At 35.8% G+C, this 18,634-nt stretch overlaps 2 protein-coding genes across 2 annotated transcripts; both read left to right on the forward strand.

Moving 5' to 3' along the window:
* The first annotated feature begins 5,160 nt into the window (after positions 1–5,160).
* LOC108992148 (proline-rich receptor-like protein kinase PERK3) lies at positions 5,161–11,594 on the forward strand. Its single transcript, XM_018966611.2, has 8 exons — positions 5,161–5,510; positions 6,586–7,014; positions 7,446–7,817; positions 8,654–8,866; positions 9,610–9,981; positions 10,130–10,373; positions 10,457–10,604; positions 10,821–11,594. Exons 1-8 carry the CDS (start codon positions 5,480–5,482, stop codon positions 11,196–11,198), a joined length of 2,187 nt encoding a protein of 728 aa, XP_018822156.1. The 5' UTR covers positions 5,161–5,479; the 3' UTR covers positions 11,199–11,594.
* A 2,044-nt stretch (positions 11,595–13,638) lies between these two features.
* On the forward strand, positions 13,639–17,908 carry LOC108992153. The gene is made up of 7 exons (XM_018966622.2): positions 13,639–14,128; positions 14,863–15,633; positions 16,084–16,678; positions 16,787–16,887; positions 16,984–17,073; positions 17,158–17,285; positions 17,427–17,908. Exons 2-7 carry the CDS (start codon positions 14,962–14,964, stop codon positions 17,584–17,586), a joined length of 1,746 nt encoding a protein of 581 aa, XP_018822167.1. The 5' UTR covers positions 13,639–14,128; positions 14,863–14,961; the 3' UTR covers positions 17,587–17,908.
* The last annotated feature ends 726 nt before the right edge of the window (positions 17,909–18,634 follow it).

Genomic DNA, 18,634 nt, shown 5'->3' on the forward strand with positions numbered 1-18,634 from the left:
AATATAACAATCTCTTTGTGATGATTAAACCCAACAAACATTGCAAGTGGTCGATACTCCTTGTTAGTCCTATATGTCGTATCGAAAAAAATTATATCACCAAATAAATTATAATCAACAATCTTTTGCCATCTGCCCAAAAAATTTGTTATATGCTTTGCATCATCTAATTGTAGCATTATAAAGGAAGGGTTTTCTCATTTTTGCTTTTAGAAGTATCTCAATAAACTCCCTGCCTTACCATATTTTAGCTCTTGTTGTCGTTTGTTATGAAGATAATTCTTTTGATTTTGCTTGGTGTAACCAAGAGCATCTTTCCCACTAACTTGCCTACCCATCAACTCATAGGAATCCTTCAATTTTATATTACTATCATCTGCCAAATTAATTTCCAATGCTTGTGCTTTTGAAATCTTCATTGTGATGGCATCATGTGAGCACATTGTGGAATATGGAGAGCATGAATATGATTGAGCTCAATACTATGTATGTAATTTTTTTATTTTTATTTATCATGCCGAATTATCATATGTGCTTTGCAAGCTGTCCTTATTTCTTCTCGCTCACATCTTTTTTGTCCATATCTCTTCCATTAGGCTTGAAGTCCCTCTTTACAACACACAAATTTTCTTGAAGTCACCAAGCCATCTACTTTTATTTTATTATACTACTCTCTTCGAATACTAAATCCATAGTTTTGTCCATACTCATTATAGAAGTCGTATGCCTCTTGTTCAGAATCAAACTCAAGTCCAATCTTTGGTGTATGATCTATAACCAAAGTTTGATCATTATTCTTGATTATCTTTTCTATGTATATTACGGTCTCTGGAAAATTACAATAAGCATATGAACTTTTAAATTCATATCAAGTCCTTGAAAGTGACAAATGCTTTTCTAAAAGAAAAATTAAAAGCAACTAAAAATAACAAAAATTATGTCTACACGTTAGAATGACATATTGGCAAACACAAGCTACAAAAATATAGTAAGCCAAAAAGGCAAATACAAGCGACAAGAAAACCAAATAATGGCTTAGTCGTAGAGACTGGAGACCAAATTGTATTTAAGGAAATGATATTCAGAATAAAAATGGAAGAACCCTTAGGAGATCAACTCAAATATAAGGAAAACAAATAAAAGGAAAAGAGTTTGAATAGAGAGAGAAAAATATATTTACATTTACCAATAAAAGAGAGAAAAGTGCATAACAAAGTAGATTTATATTTACCAATATTCCAAGTTTTTTATGCTCGTTCTTCTCTGTGCAAGCAAGTGGTTTACCAGAAAGGAAAAACGATTTTTACGAGTATACGTTAAATCAAAGTGTTCTAAATGAGTTCGATCAGTATATAAGAAAAATGGTAAATATATATATGTTCACTGGCCAGTGTACCCAAACTTTTTGCATTCTCGTGCCAAAAAAGAAGATATCTACATGACATCAATTTGGCCAATGTACCTTTACACAACGTCGGTTTGCTTAACAGGAGATTTCTTGTTATATAAATAACATGACCCAAGCCGAATCCCTTGAGGAATGAGATGAGATGAGAATTTTGTGAATAGTAGTAATATAGTTTGTGAATGTTAGTGAGATAGTTTAAATTGAGTATTTTTTAGATTTTTAGAAATGAAAGAGAAAAAATTGAATAAAAAATATTATAAAGTTAAAATATTGTTAGAATATAGTTTTATAATATTATTGTTTAGAATTTGAAAAAGTTAAATTACTTTTTATTTTTTGTTTGAAAGTTTGAGAAAGTTGTAATGAATAGTTTGAAAAAATTATAATGATTAATTTGAAAAAGTTGTAATTATTATTTTGAAAGTATTTGTATTTGAGTGATATTTAAAAATAAGATTGGATGAAATGAGATGATATGAGAATTTTGATATGGAAACTTTTTCCAAACAATTCCTAAGATTACTACATTATATGTATTACAAGATTACCGAATAATTAGCATGGAGAGAGATACCATAATTTCCATTCTTTAATTTTTTTTTTTTTAAGAAACCTCATCCATTTTTTTTTAAATAAGTAACTTAAAAATTATCACATCAATATTCACTATTAACCATGCGTATAAAAACTGTCTTTTTTTTCCCCCTTTAAATGAATGCAAAAAAATCAATCTTTTTTTTTTTTTTTTAAGAATAATAATAGAAGAGCTTCCTATTTTTTAAGTTATATTATTTACAAAATTACAAGTATGACGTGTAACATACCACTTGTTGTGAGATCTATTATATTCATAAAAAGAATCAAAAGTACTAATTATTTTTTATATATAAACTAATGTAATCGGTTTTCATGTTAGCAATGTATTTAGTGTATTAATAAAAAAAATTTGTAAATATATATATTCATTTTTTCTCAAACAAAAAGTTAGGTTATACATATACCTTAACATGTCAAAATCTCATACTCCTTATGGTAGAAAATTTTAAGTTTTATTGTCATCATAAAGTATATGTAGACATGTGGAGAATTGAACAACGAGAAGTACTACAACTATAAAAATATTTTGCAAAGTAAATTTTCAAGATAACGTGATTTTATACTATAAGTTAGGTTTTGGTATAATACATCAAGACACATTGCTTTGTAAATTTATTTTTATGAATCTATGACAAAAATATTTCTCTTAAATATATCTATATATATATTTTTAGAATTCTTATATCTGTATAAGCTTTTTATGTTATACGTTGATTTGGCAAATCTTGATTCATAAAAGAAAATAACTTTAAACCAGAGAAAAATAGAATTGCCCTCATGAGCAGATCACATACAATTTGCCCACCTTCTCTATCTTTCTCCCTTCTCTCCCTCTCTCTGTCTCTCGTCAAAACTCTCAAGCCTAAAGCTCTCTCACCCCTCAGTCGGTTTCCATCGGCCATCCATGTGAGGGGAGCCCTCATGTAAGCAGATCCTTTTCTCTTTCAAAGAAAACTCTTCAAATCTGTTAGTGTATATGTGAGTTTGTAAATTGTATGTATGAACAAGAGTCCTACATTGCTTGAGTGAGACTTTTGTATTGCTTTAGCCTCTTATATAAATTTCACATTAGGCTACAATGAAAAATGTACAATGATGTATAGAATACAATTCTAACATGGTATCAAAACCATGTCATTGTGCCACGTGGTTGCCACGTTAGCAGCCACGTCAGAGTCAATACTCTGACCTTTTAAGTATTAATATTTTTTGTCATTCTTAGCATTCTTTCATTGTCTTTGTCTTCTTTGGTTGAGCCCTGTTACCGTTATCCAGGTGGTGCTCACTACCGTAAGACATTTGCAATCACTGTAAGGACTACTACGTTTGCAGTCTGCCATATCAGCAATTATGTCTACTTTGTCTTTATCAACATTCTTCCTCTACATGTATCTTCTCTAGCTGAGCCCTGTCACCGTTATCCAGGTGGGGCTCACTGCCGTAAGACATTTGCAATCATTACAAGGACTACTACGTTTGCAATCTGCCATATCAGCAGCTACGTCTACTTCTTCTTTATCAACATTCTTCCTCTGCATGTGTCTTCTCTAACTGAGCCATGCCACTATTATCTAGGTGTTTCTCACTGCCATCAAACATTTGCAGTCGTTGCAAGGATTACTATGTCTACAGTCTGCCACGTTTGCTTCTTCCTTCTCGGCATTCCTTTGTTTCTTGTCTTCTATGGCTAATCTTTGCCACCATTCAGGTGTTGCTCACTGCCATGAGACATCATCTGTAGATGTTGCAATGACTACTACAAAATTTCTTAATCATTACACCACATCATCATCCTGCCACATCAGAACACTACGACTCAATTTCTTTATTTGGTTGACAACTTTAAGTTGGTTTCTCATCCACCTTGAGTTTAAGGGATTGTTAGTATATATGTGAGTGTGTAAATTGTGTGTATGATTAGGAATCCCACATTGCTTGAGTGAGACTCTTGTATTACTTTAGTTTTTATTTTTTTAAATGTCACATTAGACTACATTAAAAGATGCACAATGATATATAGAATACAATTCTAACATTAGAGAGAGAGAGAGAGAGGATTGAAGAAGAAGGGTACCCCTCTGATCAAGCAACAATTAAAAAACGATACATGTGAAATTGTGAATAGGCCCCAAGAGAAACAAAGTAGACGCGGTGACAAACCCATCTATTTAATGTAATTTTTTCCTACCTATCTTTTTGCGAGCTCCATTTTTAATAGACAGACTCGTTTATTTTTACAGATGAGATGAGTTGAAAATTAAAAGTTGAATTGTTTGTTTTATTTTATGTGAAAATTTAAAAAATTATAATAATTAAAAAAGATCAGATAAAAATAGTTGTAAAAACAAATGAAATGACATGAAGGATTGAGTTCTTCTTTTTTATTTCTCAATCCTAATTTGTTTTCACAGATAAGATGAAATGAGTTACTATTAAAGTTAAAAAATAAATAAAATATTGTTAGAATATATTTTTTAATATTATTTTTATTTTAAAATTTGAAAAAGTTGAATTATTTATTTTATTTTATATAAAAATTTAAAAAAATTGTAATAATAAGACGAAATAAAATGAATTGAGAAGAATTGTAAAAATAAATACAGCCTCTTGTGTGGTGTTGAGGAGAGAGAGAATGAGCAGGAGAGATTGATCACCTAAGATCAGTTCTACCTTAAGTAACATCGAAAGCTTACGTGTCCACTTTCTATCCGAGGACGTAAAAATAGGTTTGATTCTCGTTGAAAGACTCTGGCTTCGTTTGGATCATCAACCTATCTCAACTCATCATTACAACTTTTTTAAATTCTAACACAAAATATAATAAACAATTCAACTTTTTCAAATCTCAAAATAATAATAATATTAAAAAATAATATTCTAACAATATTTTATCATTTCAACTCAACTCAACTCAACTCACTTCAACATTCAAACTCAAACTCTATCTTCATAAAAAAAAAATTAACTAAAAAAAATTTAATTCAAAAGAGAATTAAATATTGCTTTTGTAGTTTTGCAGCTTCTTATCTTATCTTATGTATATGAAATATTTCTTTGTTTTTTTTTCATCGTTAAATTGTTCTCTTCCGTTAACGGCGCACGTTAGACGCCAATATAAAGTCCGTGCGCATCCCTTAACCCAACGACATCTCCTCCAACAGTCACAGAACCAATCCTTCTACTCTCTCCCTCTCTCTCTCGCTCCTTCGACGGGCTCGAGTTTGCGGATAACAGTTTCTCCGAGTTCACTCGGTAATGGCAAGCTTGACTACGAGTCCACTTTCCCGAGTTCGTATTTTCACGATGTATCCGCCTCTGGATCCTCCTCCGTTTGCGTCTAGAGATTGTTTCAGCTCCTAGTGTTTGTACGGGGTTCGGGTGCGTGTTATGTTCGTTTTATAGTGTGATCCCGCCGTTGATTTCATCGAATCTCGCAGATCTGAAGCCCTCCGCTGTAAATCAACGGCGTCTGTCATGTCGGTGCTCGCCGTTTCCGTCCCCACAGGTAAATCTCATTCGTTCGTGGTTTGATTTCAATTCCATTTAGCCATTTCTGAGTGATACGATTGGTTTCCGAGATAATGTGTGGAAAATGAAAGGAAGATAAAGGAGAAGAGAAGAATGTTTTGAATCTTATGCCATGCTTTGCAAAACCGACAAAAAGAAGATGGGACTCAAATTTTGCGTCTCTTGCATAGTTTTGTTTAGTCTCTTGGAAACGATAAAACTCAGTTTAGCGCAGTCAAAGGCTAGGATTATGTTCCAAATTAAAAAAAGGTTAAGATTCTCATTTTTTTTTTTCTCATCGTTTATACCTTACTAGAAAGTACATTAAATATATTATCTCATTTTATGCTGTCGGGAACCTGAAAGCATAAAAGTCTATGCTCAGCACTTAGCAGTGAGACACTGCTTCAGCTTAGTTGTGTTCATAGTCGGGGGAGCAAACATGACGCAAACTGGGAGATCGGCACTTGGCACTTATTTGCTCTTATTTACTTTTCACTGGAAATGAAGAACACTGTGCTTGGTATATCGGCTGAAATTTTGAGTTCCTTGAACTATGTGATGGGGTTGGGGCTTGATGAGTTATAATTTCTATCAAAACTGGTTTGTATTGCGGCAATTCTTTTTGTTTAGCTGTGTCGACAAGCTAGAAATAGATGATGGAATAAAAAACCTGAATATCGAGCTCTCTGATTACGTTTTTCCTTTTGGGAGGGGCTGCCTAGCCCAAGAGTTGAATTAAGCTGGGCTGACTGGTACTATTGTTCCAAGGCTTCCTGTGTTTTGAAGAATCTAATATATGGTATTTAGGTTTCTTTTACTTTTTCTGTATCATGTCAGCTTCCAAATCGGGCATCAGTTTCATTCTAAAATTATTTTTAATTGCACACAATGCTGGGCTTTGGTCATTATTCTGTGTGTGGTGTGTTCCTTGTATATTTTTTGGAGCAAACTACATTACTCGGTTCTTGAATTCTTGACATTTATGAAATATAAAGTTCATGTTATTATGATTGCTACTATGATTTCTTCTTCCCAATAGATTGAATATCTATACTGAACAAATGTTGCAGGAGTTCCTGAAAAGCTTCGATGGTGGTTGATGAAACGGTTGCTTCTATTATTTTATGTGATATTAATCACAGATGCTGATGTCCCGAATAATCTCTTGGAAGCCCCTTTAGTCTCTCCAACTACTGCACCTGCTATTCCTGATCTGCCTCTACCAGCTGAGCTTCCTCTATTACATAAACATCAACATAAGCATTTTTCTCCTCGTGGCGCACCGAAAATTGCACTTTCACCAGCCCATGCTCCTTTTTATGGCCCACTGGTAACTTCCAGCCACCCTCCTACTAGTTCACGACTCTCGAGACCTTCGATGAAGAGGACTGCATTAGCACCACCTGTTGCTAGTTTTGAGCACATCGCCCCAATGCAGTCTGGTGCTGGTGCAGTTCCTTCTGGATTAGCTCAGCCACCTCTATCCCCCTATAACTCTGGTAAGTTTCATTCTGGAATTGGCTTTTTGTAACTTTTTTGTTAATCTCTCCGCTGTCTTGATTATCTATAATTTGTAGTGCAACTCTTCCATGGAAAGAGTGGAATGGTCCTTGAATAGATTAATTTATTTTAAGTTTCTGAATTATTTATCAGAAAAGAAAAAGTTTCTGAATTATTTTTTCTCTACCTGTGTGGAGTGGCACATTGAACAGTTAGCTTAACTTTGAAATTGACTCATATGAAATTTCCTTTTTGATCGATAAACAACATTTATTGAGCATAAAATAGACACAAGGCCCGAGTATATGGGACGTATACAAGAGCATCGCCTATGCATGCTAGTTTAGCGATCATATCCTGCTTCTTCTTTATCAAATGGGTGGTTACCTACTTTTATATTTACATGCTTACTTATTTTTTGTTCTGCCAGACTGTTGTGCGCAAGACATGGTATTGAAGCGAGCGACTCGTGGGTGTCACTGTGTGTATCCGATAAAGCTAGACCTTCTGCTTTTAAATGTCTCTCAGAATCCTAATTGGAATCTTTTTCTGAATGAATTAGCTTCTGGACTTCGTTTGGAAGTTTCTCAAATTGAGCTGATCAACTTTTATGTACTCAGCTTATCAAGGTTAAATATTTCAATGGATATAGTTCCCAAAGCAGGGATCAGCTTCTCTTCCCGTGAGGCTTCTGCAATAAACTCTTCCCTTGTCATGCATAAGGTTCATCTAAACCCTACATTAGTGGGCGATTATGAACTTCTCAATTTAACCTGGTTTCAGCCTCCGCCTCCTCCTCCAGGTAATTTCGAGAAGTTGTCTAATGCTTGATAAGATGTTTTGGTCTTGATGTATGGTTGCCTCTACCGCATTCTCTGCTTTGGAAACTTTTGTATAAATTTGCTTTTGTTTTTTTGTGTTTGTGTGTGTGTGTGTGTGTGTGTGTGGGGATTGCAGTGACAGCGATGTCGACTATGATTTTAACCTTTTGTTCCCATGCATTGAGTGATATTTCTTGTTTAAGCTGAGGGAATAAAGCAATGGTTGTATGAACAGTGACAGGGTCAGTGCTCATATCCATGGCTCCTGATTGCTGTTAATCTTGAAATTTTGGCTCTACACACCCAGGGTAAAGGAAAAAAAATGATCATAACAAATTACAGCTGCCTGGTGGGCTGGTTGAGCTTCTTAAAAAGTAGGGATTTTTTCTTGGTTATGGCGCATCTTTAGCCACTTGTTTCAAAGCCAAACTATAGATACTTGCAGATATTGAAGATATACCTGTTTCTTCTTTCATATGACATAAATATAGCAGACACACTCACTTATATATACACATGTACATTTATTTATGTGGTTAAGTTTTCCAAAAGTTACTGGCAAGCCAAGTGTGCAATCTTTTTAGGTTTGGGCTGGCGGTTTAAAATCTGAAACCACCAGTTAAAATTTTGTTTTCAAAATTAATTTTGGCTTCCCTTTGCTTTTTTCAGAATTAGTTTTGGCTTCCTTTCTATATCTCTTCTACGCACTACAATATCTTTTTTTTTTTTTTTTTGCTCCTACATTATGTCGAGGATTGTTCTGTGGAACTTTGCACTGCTATTTTAATATTGACATAGCATTGCATCTGATATTCAGCTCCTGTTGTTACTCCTTCACCTGTGGAATCCCCACAACATCAGTCACCAAATGCTACGTCACTCATCGCTTCAAACAGAGGGAGGCATTCAAATTTAGTTGTAATACTTGCCATTGGTGCTTGTGTACTGTTCATCACCGTTATATCTGTGCTTGTACTTTGTTTGTGCACATTCCGCCATGGGAAGGCCAAAGCATCTCTTGTGGAAACTGGTATTATCTCAAATTCTGAGTTATGTATCTCAGGTCTTTATGTTTTGCATCTTGTTAATACTTATAAAAAAAAAAATGTTTTGCATCTTGTTAATATTCTGTACGGTAACCCTCTAACAACTTGCTATTAGTAGAAACCATTACATGTAATTGCTTTCAATAATGCCTTTAAAGTTTGTGCTTATGGGATTGAAAGAAATAGTGTTCTAAATAATTCTTAATTTACTTCTGGACAGTAATGTAAAAATATGAGCATGCTTCTACAGTCTCTCTCTATTTTTTCGTCATTTTATAAACCTTTATTATTATAGTTAGTTAGGGAACATTTGAATGATTTGAATCTGAGATCCTGTGTGTTCATGCAGAACTTCTTCTTCTTTTTTATTTTATTTTTTAAATTCTCCTTGGGATTGAAAATTATCAGTGTGAGAGGTCAATGTTAAGGTCTATTATAGATAATATACTCGGCTTTGACTCTAATTGACTTTTCCAAGGGTTGCCTCACGGATTTAAGTTTTTCCCATTCATCAAACGGCTTGAGAATATATTACTACCTCATTATGCTTTTAAAATATAACGTCACTGGACAGCTCAGTCTAAAAACGGCCTGAAACGCCAGTACAGATACTTCAAATGGATTTGATTCTGACAGTTGCATGACCATTGTGGTCTTTCTTTTTTCATGGAACCTTTTGTTTATTCCTTCTGTTTCAATTAATGGTTTTTCTTTTCTTCTCTCTCAGAAAAGCCGAGGACTGTGAGTGCAGTTCCAGCAGTAGGATCTCTTCCCCACCCAACCAGCACTCGGGTACTGGCATATGAAGAACTTAAAGAAGCTACAAACAACTTTGAACCTGCAAGCATACTTGGAGAAGGCGGATTTGGTAGAGTTTTCAAGGGCGTCTTAAGTGATGGTACAGCTGTAGCAATTAAGAGGCTTACTAGTGGAGGGCAACAAGGGGATAAAGAATTTCTGGTAGAGGTTGAGATGCTTAGCAGGCTGCATCACCGTAATCTTGTGAAACTTGTGGGTTACTACAGCAATCGTGACTCTTCACAAAACCTACTTTGCTATGAGCTCGTCCCAAATGGAAGCTTGGAGGCTTGGCTCCATGGTATTTTTTTTTAATCACTGATTCTACTAGAATCTTGAGTTTAATGTTTCTCTTTCTACTGGAGTTTCTTTGAGAAGAAACTTAGAGAAAGACGACATTCTGTGTGTAAATCTCATTCACAATTGACTATGACTCTGGTTTGCCTTAGGTCCCCTGGGAGTAAATTGTCCTTTGGATTGGGACACCAGAATGAAGATTGCACTTGATGCTGCAAGAGGGCTTGCATACCTGCATGAGGACTCACAGCCCTGTGTTATTCACAGAGATTTCAAAGCCTCCAATATATTGCTTGAAAATAACTTTCATGCTAAAGTTGCTGATTTTGGTCTTGCTAAACAGGCTCCCGAAGGCAGAGCAAATTACCTCTCCACACGAGTGATGGGCACATTTGGGTTGGTCTCATTCTCTTCCGTCCTTGATTTTGTTGTTTCCATAATTAAATTTGGTGCTAAGATGGAATGAAATTAATCTACAGGTATGTAGCTCCAGAGTATGCTATGACTGGACATTTACTTGTTAAAAGTGATGTCTACAGCTATGGGGTTGTGCTTCTTGAATTGCTGACAGGAAGGAAGCCAGTGGAAATGGCACAGCCATCTGGACAGGAAAACCTCGTCACTTGGGTTAGTCTTATTTTTAGACCTATCCCTTTTTCTTCTCATTCTTCTTTGCTCTTTAACGTTCATGGTACATACCTTTTGCATTCAGGCCTTTTATGACGATCAGATCGATTGTCATGTGTTGCATAATTATTATCCTGGAAGTTCATTTTTATTACTTGTCAAAACAAAAATTATTATGGGCAGAAAATAAGACTACTCAGTGGTATTGTTTATCAGGCTAGACCAATTCTTAGAGACAAGGATCGACTGGAAGAGCTTGCCGATCCGAAGCTTGGAGGAAACTACCCAAAGGAAGATTTCATAAGAGTTTGCACAATTGCGGCAGCTTGTGTTGCTCCGGAGGCAAGCCAAAGGCCTACAATGGGTGAAGTGGTACAGTCACTTAAAATGGTGCAGCGTGTCACAGAATATCAAGATTCCATGTTAACCTCGTCCAACAACCGGCCAAATCTAAGGCAGTCATCTACTACCTTCGAGTCTGACGGGACATCTTCGATGTTCTCTTCTGGTCCTTACTCTGGTTTAAGTGCCTTTGACAATGACAACATCTCTCGGACAGCAGTTTTCTCTGAAGATCTCCACGAAGGACGATGAAGGCTTTTTAAGGTAAGTTAACCAGAAGTCTTCATTCGGTGTAAAGTTTGATTGCCATAAACAACAATGTGACGAGTGTTAGGAAAAATGGAGCAGGATTTTTCGACATAATGTTTGTAACTGTTTATTAGTGGGAGTGGTAGGAACAGGTGCTTTTGGGTATCCTTCATGGGGAACGGTAGTTCATTTTCCCATAGGCTGTGGTTCTCCTCCTGGATAGATTTTGTACATATATGCCTTGTAGCTTTTTTAAAGGGTCTTTTAATTTAGTGTATTTTTTTTTTTTTTTTTTCTGGTTCTGTCGTTATAAAACTTGAAATTGATGTGATATTTTCCGACCATTCCCATGGGATTTGGGTTTTTATTCTTTGTATTCAATTAAGTCATTTTCAATCATACAGATGCATTTTACGTGACTTTATATGTGTACAACTTAAATAAACAATGGCATAAAATATATTATATCATACAGACGCTGGTTGTAGGACAAATAGAAATCCCATATACAGCCCCAAATTTTATGGACGTGTTTCACAGTTTCACTCATGCGATCGCTTGCAACCGAAGAGTTGTGTGGCTTGGAGGTTTTGGAGGACGCATTTGATGCCTAAGTCAGCGATTACAATAAAAATATAATTTTTCTAGACAAATGAATTAGATGATCTTTACATACCTGGGTGATATGTATATATAGAGCTCTTGAGATTTCTGTTGCCATGCAATAGCTGGCTTATCTGTTAAATTATTATGGACGTGTTTCACAACTTCACTCACGTGATTATCTGCAACCAAATAGTTGTGTGGCTTCGAGATTCTGGGAAACGCTTTCATTGCCTAAGTCAATGATCACAATGAGAATCTCATTTTCTAGACAAATGAATTAGATGATTTTTACATACCTGAGTGTGTATATATAGAGCTCTTGAGATTTATGTTGCCATGTGATAGCCGGCTTATCTGTTATTTGAAATTCAAGTCTCGGGATGGAAAACTTATCTGAATCCAAATGATCGGATAACTCTCCTTGTCTGAGACTCTCAATTAGTTATTCCTTCAACGACTAGGATGTGTTGGGCTCTCAGGGAATTGGGGTATTGGCCTGAGTTGTAGTCCAGGCTCATGAGGCGGCCTAATAGGCCTCGAAGTGGTAGCTAGCCCAAAGCTTTCTGAGGTAGAAATGATGATTATTTTAAGTTTTAAAAATTATGACCATATCTTTAAAAGTTTGAAATTTTAAAAGTTGTAAAATTATCTAAAAGTTGTATGAGTATTTCTGTCTATTAAAAGTCTTTAAAATTCAAATTATGTTTTGCATTATTCAGAAACGAACGTTTAAGGAAAATTATTTCAAAAATACTTCTTTACTTATTTAAAATTAAAAGTGTTTTATTATGTAACATCTAGATAATATAATTTTTCTATTAAAAAACTTTTGAAATTATTTAAACATTTTTTAAAGAGTTATTCTATACTACAACCTCTTTTTAATGCACACCATACTCCAATTGACATGCAGGTGCTAGGTCAATTTTTTACTAAAAATATATAAAATGTGGAATAATCAAAAGTAGATCTCACTTCCTATCTTAAATTGTGACCTCTCCAAAATCCAAAGTCATCGTCCCCAAATCCCAACCTCTCCTAAATGCGATCTTCATTTTTTCAACTATTTCTTCAACTCTATTTCTATTTTCTCCTATCTATCTCACTCAATCTCATTGTCGGCAACCACCATCTCACTCAACTTCACTGTGGGCATCCATTGCCACATATGATCTAACTAGCAGCTAACTCCTCCACACTTCAGCAAAACTTTATTCTTGATCTCAACACGTAATTCATTCAAGATGATTTTGCTTGGAAAACTTGTCGAAAGAACATTAGTCTCACAAGTCTCTCTCAAATTTTTCTTTATTAATTAATCGAAAAGTGAAATAGTCATGCTACTCAGATGAGATTTGGGTTAAAGTGAGAGGAAAATAACGTTGCAAAAATGGAGCTTGAAACGTGCAGGGGTAGAGAGCTTGTAACTAGGACCAGATCTTGAAAGCTTGCAAACGGATGAAAGAACAAGGAGAACAAAGTTGAAATGGAGGTGAAAGAGAACACCATTGAAAAACGAACGGAAGAACCAAAGGGAGGGGGGAGAAAACAGACTTGGAAAAAGGAATAGACTCGGTTGGCCACGTATTGAACCGGCGTGTGGTGTAGGATATCGATTTTCTCTTTTATAAAACTTATACCGCAACTCCAAAGAGGTACTTAACCAATTAAACCACGTTTGTAACGGCGATAGAAACTTGCGAGGGAGGGAACAAGAATCATAAATAAGAGAGAGAAGTCGCTAACGTAAGCCAATGGAAGGGTGCGCACCCTCCTTAACCTGCGCACAAACTCGCGGCATATGCATGACTGTGTAGAGGAGGACGGAGGGCGAATAAATACGAGAGGAAAGCCAAAGAAAGAGTCATAGTCAGAGACAGAGAGATAGTAGGGTTGGGTTTACTGAGTGGGATCGCCGAGTTGGGTTTGCGGGCGTGTGTGTGAGACCAACCCACAACAAAAAAAGAAACACAGGGCGGGGGGTGAGTTTTGGGGTTTGGATAGGGGGACGTGGAAACGGTGGAATTAGCAAAAAAATGGTGAACAAGAAGATTATTAGTCCTCTACCTCCTCTCTCTTTCCTCTCTTTCTTTTTCCTCTCATCATTCTTTACCCAAATTTCTCTAACCCTAAAACACTCTCTATCTCGATCCCTATCCCCGCCGATACCAAATACCACCATATTTTCTCACGCCCGGCCCAATTCAATTCTCTCATCTTTCTCTTTCCCTTTTTATCTATTACTCTCTCCTCTCGCTGTTGCTTCGTTTCTCTTCCGGGTTTCTTCTCTGTCGCGGTTTTCGTTTTCGTGGTCCAAGACTGACAAGGTAGCGCATCTCTCTCTCTCCGTTGATCCTGTGAGGTTCATCTATGTAGGTTTTCTTCGATTTAGTGTTGCTTGTCATGCTTCTGGGTGGGTTTTTGTCTGTGGGTGCGTGGGTTTCTGTTTGTGTGCGGTGACTGATGAATGCTTGTGCGTTTATGATTGTTTGGGGGATTGTTATTATCTTTTCTGGGTTTTGTTCGAGGGTGGTTTCGCATATATCCTAATTTACTGTGTTTACTTTGATTAATGTTTTTGGTTGCTTGGATTGACTATGACATTATTTTATATCATCTTGGATTGTTGAATTGTTCCGTGTTAATTTTTTATTTGGGTTAGTGTAGCGCAATCTCATATGATTTCATTGCATGCTTTTGTTAATTCCCTTTGTATTATTAGATCTACATTCTTTAAAATTCTCCCCTCCTTTCACGGTTTCTCGACCTGTTAGCTATGAATTCTCTCTTTTGACATCTTGGAATTTTCTTGTCCACACTGGCGAGGATTACTGATTATCCACCTTTTTGAAAAACTCCTATTTTACTGATTTCTTTTGTAATTGTTCACGTGGATCGTATTTGGGGAATGCTTCAGATCCCTCCCATTTCCCATCTCATTCTTATCTAGTAAAGAATTAGTTAGGAACTGCTGAGTATAAATGCTGATGTTTTTATTTTTTTGTTTGAATTTCTATGTTGTGGCATTACTTATATAAAAAACAAAACTTCTATGTTGTAGCATTGCCAAAGTTGCTGGAGTACGGTGTTATTATTTTTGTTTTTCGCTTGGAAGTTGTGACACCACAAGAAGCGAGCAATAATTGTTTCATTTCCTATCATGGATGAATTTAGTGGTTCTCAGTTTAATGGTATCATCAATCCTGTAAGGAAGAAAAGGACTCAAACTTCACGCAGACCTCGGCTCGAGCCACAGCCGCTGGATGGAGATCATAATAATTCACATTTTTCTCCAAATGCACTTTCAGATGATGTAAGCAAGGTCTCTAGTGATGATAATGCCAATGGAGATACTGATTATACGAGGAAAGAGTTTGATCTCAATCCATGTGTGTCCAGGGTTCCTTTTGGTGCTGGACCTGAAAGCGAAAATCTCAATGAGAATAATAAAAGAGATGGAGGATTCAATTCATTTTACAATAATGAGCATGCCCGAAGTGGATTTAATAAAAAGCGTAGTAGTGAAGGTGTACTTGCCCCTGCTAACTGGAAAAGCACTAGCAAGTTGAAGGATGGGTTGGAATTAGAGTTAAGAAGTGTGGATGCAAATGGTGGAAGGAATGGTGAAGGTCTGATTTCAGGAAAGGCTGGAGTCTTACCACATAGATCGGCAATTGAGAAAAAGGTTAAAAAGGTCAAGCTTAAGGTTGGTGGCGTCACACATACAATTCAAGCAAACGCCACTTCTAATGGTGCCATAGGGTGCGGGTCTTCTGCTAAGAGTTCTCGATCTATAGATGCCTCAAGACCATGGCAGAAGCAGAATCTTCAGGTATCTAACTGTTGCTCCTTGCAAGCTTGAGTTGATGAATAGTGTTAGCTTTTCCTCATTTCTAGAATGGTTTATTTTTTCCATGTATTGATCCATGCTATCGAAGTTATATGAGGCACTCAATTTGTATGAGGTGCTAATTGGTTTTTTAAGCAACCCATGTCAGGGTTCAAAACTTTATATTGAGCTTTTACTTTATCCGATAAACTTATTGTTTGATAGTCTGACCTATTCTTTATAATCTGCTTAATCTATGGGAAAACCCTATATTGTAAATTTTGCAGCTCACCTTTGTGATTTATTTAGTTGGACTATTCAAAATCATAAAGCTTGTATATAAGCACAGCTTTTATACTAATATGTGTGTATCACCATAATAATTGCTGTTATCCTGGAGTAACGTATCGAATCTAGTATTTTCTTTTCATCACAAAAATGTTTTTATTTCAGGGAAATTTGGACGATAACCAATCTCCCATAGCTAAGAGGAGTGGCTTACAAGGAATTCCATGGAATAATTTATCAAGAGGTGGTTGTCTTGGGAAGAGCACATATATTAAGGAAGGAGAAGAATTAGAATCAGTGCGTAAGGGCAAGCGAGTCACTAAGAGGCGTGTTCTTGATGAGGAATTTGGTGGTGATGATGAGGATGACGAGATTCGGTACCTAGAGAAGCTTAAAACTTCGATGTCAAACAAAGGATCTAAAGAAGATAATGACGAATCAGTCAAGAAACATCGTAAACTTTCTGGGTTATCTAATAAGCAAAATGGTGGGTCATTAAGGTTAAGCAAAGGTGGCAAGAGGTCCAGATTGGATAGAGAATCTGAGGGCAGACAATTAGAAGAAGAGTCAGGGTCTGATGGGGAACTTGAAGGTAAGAAAAAGAAGAAACAAATGAAGGAATCAGTTGATTCCTTAATTGATAATAGGAGGGAAATTACTCTTACAACGCGTCAACGGGCCCTTCAGTCTAGCAAAGATGCAGCAACTGGCAAAAGTTTCATAGAGTTTCCAAATGGACTGCCACCTGCTCCACCAAGAAGTGAGCATTCATCTCTGTCTTGCTTTCCTACTTCATGAACTTTTGAAGTCTATAGTAGGATAATTAATTGTAAATTCTCATCTTTATTTTGGTTTTTATTGATACCAGAGCAGAAGGAGAAACTTTCAGAACTAGAGCAGCAACTAAAGAAAGCTGAGGCTGCTCAGAGACGGAGGATGCAGGTTGAGAAGGCTGCTCGGGAATCTGAGGTATGTTGTTGTTTCACTATACTCACTGTTCTCTATATTATCGATATGTTACATTGCAAATTATGGGAACAACGATGTTTGAATTGAATTTTTTAGGCCGAGGCTATTAGAAAAATTCTTGGTCAAGATTCTAGCCGGAAAAAGCGGGAAGACAAATTGAAGAAGCGCAACGAAGAATTGGCGAAGGTACTGGAAAGTCCCAGATGAATTCTCTCTCTCTGATACAAAGTTGTTCTGTTAATTTTTATTACGTTTTTTTTTTTTTAACAGGAGAAGGCTGCCAATGCTATGGTGCTTGCATCTAACACCATCAGATGGGTAATGCGACCTACTGGGACGGTGGTGACATTCTCCGAGAATGTGGGTCTCCCTACTATTTTCGACTCCAAACCTCACAGGTATTATCCTCCTCCTTTACACGGCTGAAAATTTTAATATTCTAACTCACACCCACAGGCACCCTTTGTAACAAAGCTATTTCAAATTTAATTAAAGGTTCTTCCCTGGCGGGCTGAAAATTGTTTTGTCTGATTCCTCAGTTATCCTCCTCCACGTGAAAACTGTGTGGGTCCATCTTGTAATAACCCATTCAGGTACAGAGATTCCAGATCTAAGCTTCCTCTTTGCAGCCTCCAGTGTTACAAGGCAATCCGGGAAAAGATGTTAGCTGAAAATTCACCTGCTAATGTTGCTAAGTAAATATCACTTTCTAGCCCTCAATGCATGCATGCACGCACGTATATCTTGTACTCAGGGATTGGTGAAAGAAAGCTTATATTCTTGAGCTTAATGTAGATAGAGAAATACAAGGTATTTTTCTTTCTTGAAAAATTTTCGGTTGCTGTAACTATGCAGCAGCAGCTATATTATAATTATTTTTTGACAAAACATTAAAATTTTTGACATCTTAGAGGTGATTTTATCCACACACAATGTGATATGTCATTTTTGTCTTTCTATTTAAACATATATTTAGACATCAATGTGTGTGTTTAAGTATAAGAGTAAAAATGATAAATCACATGTTGGTGTGTGATGTAGGGGATAATAAGTAGAATTTTTCTATAATTTGGATGGTTGGCCGGAGGATTTTCTTGGTTTTATCTAATGGTCTAAACTCTAAAGTGGATCATGACCTTCCTAATCTGAATGTTCTTAATTTCTGAGGCTAAAATGGAGTTGAAAGAATTAGGCCCAAGATAATGAAAGTGTTTTATCTTATTTTATTATTATAATTTTTTTAAATTTTCACATAAAATATAATAAAAAATTTAATTTTTTCAATTTTTAAAATAATAATAATGTTAAAAATTAATATTTTAATAATATTTGGTTCAATTTTTATTTTAAATCATTTTATCTCAGCATACTATTCAAAATGTTACCTTAGAGCATTGGCAGTGACTTGTGCATCTTCATATGTAAAATCACATTTTTTTAAAAATTTTCATAATGAATTATGCATCTTTTAAACCAAATAATAATAAAATATTTATTATTTTATTAATTTTTTTTCAGACTCCATCTCTCCCTCTCTCTCTCTCTCTCTACAAATTTACTCCAACATTGTTTGACACACTTTCTGTGTTCTAAAATCTTCCCCAATCAAAGCAATACAGTTAAAGTCTCCCTTTGAACCTTTCCTCAATTTTCCAAAATTCCATTTTCTCAAGCAAAAGCTAAAGCGGCTCTCTCGGCTAGACACGGATGGAATGTGTAATCTTGCAAAATTTGTTTTGTTTATTCT

Source organism: Juglans regia, chromosome 8, assembly GCF_001411555.2.
Source record: "Juglans regia cultivar Chandler chromosome 8, Walnut 2.0, whole genome shotgun sequence".
Classification (NCBI taxonomy): Eukaryota; Viridiplantae; Streptophyta; class Magnoliopsida; order Fagales; family Juglandaceae; genus Juglans; species Juglans regia.

Excerpts from the sequence above, each read along its gene's own strand:
- LOC108992153 (XM_018966622.2), top strand. The coding sequence starts at position 14,962 with ATGGATGAATTTAGTGGTTCTCAGTTTAATGGTATCATCAATCCTGTA. Across the intron at positions 16,679-16,786 it reads GCCACCTGCTCCACCAAGAA|AGCAGAAGGAGAAACTTTCA; the intron begins GTGAGCATTCAT and ends TATTGATACCAG. Across the intron at positions 16,888-16,983 it reads AGGCTGCTCGGGAATCTGAG|GCCGAGGCTATTAGAAAAAT; the intron begins GTATGTTGTTGT and ends TGAATTTTTTAG.
- LOC108992148 (XM_018966611.2), top strand. The coding sequence starts at position 5,480 with ATGTCGGTGCTCGCCGTTTCCGTCCCCACAG. Across the intron at positions 7,015-7,445 it reads TCTATCCCCCTATAACTCTG|ACTGTTGTGCGCAAGACATG; the intron begins GTAAGTTTCATT and ends TTGTTCTGCCAG. Across the intron at positions 9,982-10,129 it reads CTTGGAGGCTTGGCTCCATG|GTCCCCTGGGAGTAAATTGT; the intron begins GTATTTTTTTTT and ends GGTTTGCCTTAG.